Raw genomic sequence first — 3,837 nt, 5'->3', positions numbered from 1 at the left:
GTGGCTGTAGTGTTCAGCAGACGTTGCCTGAGTGTACGTGCTGGTGCATCTTCCAAACAAAATAGTGGGAAGATTTTTTAGCTGTTGCTTTCTAGAAAAAAAAAGTGTTTGCTTCTTTAAATGTAGTAAAGTTATCGCAAAGTCAAGCAAATAATTTTAAAACACAAAGTCAAGCAAATAGGTTAATGGACGGTTAAAATGTGCACGGCTCTGCAGTCGTCGGTAGAGAACAAAAGATGTTTGATGGATATTACTGAAAGCGCCATGCAGCTAGAGCAACAATTTAACAAGTTGTATTTCATGAGATGGACAGTTAACAATGCATTATGTCCTAATCATGTGTTAGGACTCGTGAGGGAGGTGCCGATGGGGCTCACTCGCTGTCAAAGAAAACATCAATGAGTAAGTGATTAGAAGCAGTGGAAAATCTTGGAGACCTTTTGGTTTTGCCATCAAGACTGAAGGCAACTCTCAGGTGGAGCACAGCCGGACAGGTTCAGAGTTTCTATTGGTAAATGTAAAGCTGCACGAGAGCCCAATCTACCTAGCCGCCTTAATTTTGGATCGATCTCATTGTGCGGCACCTCCGGTTTATTTATTTCAGCACTTACTTGTCACCGAATTCACTGAAAATCCAAGTGGGCAGTTCTATTTAATTTTCCTCCACACTGTGATTCCATTTAATATCTGCAATTTATAAACTCACTAGATTACCGGCGCAAATCCTTACACGGCCTTATGTATAGCGCATGCCCTCGTCGATCACCGTGGCACGCAGGATCGATCGCCAGGCAAGCAGCACACGGCCAGGTACAAAAATGTACAGAGGAGGCAATCGGCGGCGCCCGCCGATTAGGAGATGATGCACGAGTTGGGGTCCTCCTCGCCGCTGCAGGCGTGGTGGTACGGCGGCGGCGGGTACCAGTACGGAGGCGGGTACACCACCGGCTTGCTCTTCTCGCCCTCCTTCTTGTCGCCCTCCTTCTTCTCGCCTTCCTTCTTGGCGGCGTCCTTCTTCTCCTCCTTGGCCGGGCCGACGGTGAGCATCTGCGCCGTGGGGAACTTGCTGCGCAGCCTTTCGACGAGGACGACGGGGTCGACGGTGCCGATGACCGTCATCTTCTGGTCCTTCATGTCCACGGCGATATGGTCGATACCTGAGGAAGAGCGACAGTTTTCGGTGAGCTGCATGATGAAAATTCTGGCGGAACCGGAGAAGAAGGAGAAGCAGGGGACTATTATTACCGTGGAGGGTGGAGACGACCTGCATCGCCTTCTGCTTCTGCCTGTCGTCGTGCACGTCCAGCTTCACCACAACCTGAATTCCACAGCCGCCAGCAAAACAAGATCAGCAAACATGAAATCAGAAGAGAGAGAGAGAGAGAGAGAGAGAGAGAGAGAGAGAGAGAGAGAGAGAGAGAGAGAGAGAGAGAGAGAGAGAGAGAGATCCCAATTCCCAATTCGGTCGACTGTAAGTAAGCAACAAACCTTCTTCTCCGCCATGGATCCAACTCCAACCCGGCCGGCACTGACCGACTGACGAACGTTGGCGGGCGGGAGCTCAGGGAACCGGCGATGGGCAAGGAAGAAACCGCGGAATGATTTGGGAGGCAGGGCCGGCGTATTCTTATAGGCAGCCAGAGCGGGGCCGGCACGCACGCACGTGACCAAGCTCGCGGCGGAACGTTCTGCCGCGCAAAAAAGTCTGGGGCGGGCGGGTTCCTTTCAATGACAAGTGTAGCGGAAAAGAATGGCGCTGCGTGACAGCGGAGGGGATAGCCGCACCCGCACCCAGGGTTAAGGGACGATGGGTCGTTGTAACCAGGGTTAGCGGAATGGTTTAGGGACTTGTTTATTGGTGCAGAGCGGAGCCGTGTGGGCTTGGGGATCGTCGTGTTCGTGGCGGGCGGTCGTCCCGTGAAGCCGTCAACGGCACGGCCAGTGGCGCCGGAAAATGCCGCGCCGCAACGACCCGCCGGAGTCCTCGCACGCTTCTGGCCACGGTAGGCTTGATTGCGAGCACATTGACTGATTTTTATCGGGAGCCTGTCCTGTCGCTTGTTGGCGGTTGCTTATAGTACAAGTGTAGAGCTCATCCCCTGTCCCTCCTGCCTGCAGATGACATCGCCATTAGTATCACAACGGCGACGGCAAGAAGGAAGGCAGCGCGCCGTGGGAAACGGCGCGTCCCCGGCCGATGGATGGATCATGTTCGATCGGAAAGATTCAACTTTGGGCAATGCATGCCCGGTCTTCTCTACTATGGTTTGTGGAATGATCCAAGGATAATAATAATTAGTGGCGATGTGCAGCAACAGCCCGTACACTGGCTGATAGCTACTGTTAGCTCACGAATGGTACTACGTCCCATTCCTCGCCGCCGTCGTGCTGTTGAAGAACTGGCAGTGCATGCGAGTGCTTGAAGCGGCAGAGAACTATGGATGGCTGAGCATAAGCCTTGCGGCTGGAGTCAAACGCATGCATGAGCTTTCACGTGGGACCGGGCGGTGGAAAATTACCACCGGACAAGAATCACACGCGCACTGAAGCTCAACGTGTATCCGGTCGATCTGACCTCAAACTGTCACCTAGTTCTACCGTTTTTGTTGATTTATCTACTTATTTGATATATTTATTTATTTTGCCGGAAAAAGTCAGATTTAAATTAGCTCATGGTAGAAGCACAATCACGATCAATGGACTCCGCAACTTCGCGAGAGAAATTACCAGGCCACACTGTCTTACTACGAGGAAATATATCTAGCTGAGCTAAGCGATGGCTCAGTGCCGTACTACTTGTTTGTTATCAACCTAGTTCATAACTATTTTCACTATATTCCACTAGTAGTATATTTTAGTTGCTATTACGTTGTGACATATCTATTATTATTATTATTATTATTATTATTATTATTATTATTATTATTATTATTATTATTATTATTATTATTATTATTATATACTAAAATAAAAATACAGATAAAAAATAGAAATATTCTTGAAAATCCCAAAATAATCAAAAACACCTAATCATTGTTTTAGTAAATCAACCTAGCATAGCCGTTAGATCTCCATGATAGCACAGTGAACCTGTATAGTTTTTTTTTACCTTTTTCAGGTAACAGAACACATGCACAGAGGGTTTTTTTTAGAGCATTTACAACCGGACGCCTCAAACCAGTCTTAAACGCTTAGGCTGACCAGCAACTCTCATATCCAGCCTAAATATAAGGCGGATATGGGGCGTCCGAATGCGCCTATCATGTCGGACTGGCGATGAGGTCTCGCACAAAAACGCCCGGAAACCCGGCGGTCCGAAGAACGCCTCCTCTATCGCCGCGGTGTGAACGCCACGTGGAGCCGCTTCAGCTCACCACCCAAGGCCAAGTCCGGCTATTTAAGTCGGCCGGCGTCCCCCAACCCTAGCCCATCCACCTCCTTCCTCTCTGCGCCGTCACCCGAGACCATACACCTCCTCTCCCTCACTCTTCCACGCGCTTCGGCATCGCCATGGTCCGACGCAAGATCACGACGTACACTATGCTCACGCTGAAGCGCCGAAGGAAAATCGTAGACGAGATCTAGGCGAGGCGCGCCGCCCGCATCGCTGTCAGTCTGCCTCTGGACTCGCCGGAGCCGGAGGAGGAGGAGGAGCAGCAGCCGGAGGAGGACGAGGGAGAGCAGCTACCAGAGCCGATGGAGGTGGGGGATCCGGAGGAAGCGGAGCAACCTACTCTGGGGTTCAACATGGCGGAGACGGAGATGGAGTTCGCCGTCACCCTAGCTGCGGAGATGGCGGAGCAGCAGGCCATCCTGGAGTCCATCCAGGATAAGGCC

General features: G+C 51.0%; 1 protein-coding gene across 1 annotated transcript; it reads right to left on the bottom strand.

Annotated features, from left to right (window-relative positions):
- Positions 1 to 529: 529 nt before the first annotated feature.
- LOC123186476 (heavy metal-associated isoprenylated plant protein 39) lies at positions 530 to 1,761 on the bottom strand. Its single transcript, XM_044598241.1, has 3 exons — positions 1,489 to 1,761; positions 1,246 to 1,318; positions 530 to 1,157 (listed from the first exon to the last, which is right to left on the bottom strand). Exons 1-3 carry the CDS (start codon positions 1,501 to 1,503, stop codon positions 853 to 855), a joined length of 393 nt encoding a protein of 130 aa, XP_044454176.1. The 5' UTR covers positions 1,504 to 1,761; the 3' UTR covers positions 530 to 852.
- Between the last annotated feature and the right edge of the window lie 2,076 nt (positions 1,762 to 3,837).

The sequence above is a fragment of the Triticum aestivum genome, chromosome 2A (genome assembly GCF_018294505.1).
Source record: "Triticum aestivum cultivar Chinese Spring chromosome 2A, IWGSC CS RefSeq v2.1, whole genome shotgun sequence".
NCBI classification, from domain to species: domain Eukaryota; kingdom Viridiplantae; phylum Streptophyta; class Magnoliopsida; order Poales; family Poaceae; genus Triticum; species Triticum aestivum.
This window is presented reverse-complemented; position numbering and strand designations above follow the sequence as displayed.

Excerpts from the sequence above, each read along its gene's own strand:
- LOC123186476 (XM_044598241.1), bottom strand. Across the intron at positions 1,158-1,245 it reads GGTCGTCTCCACCCTCCACG|GTATCGACCATATCGCCGTG; the intron begins GTAATAATAGTC and ends GCTCTTCCTCAG.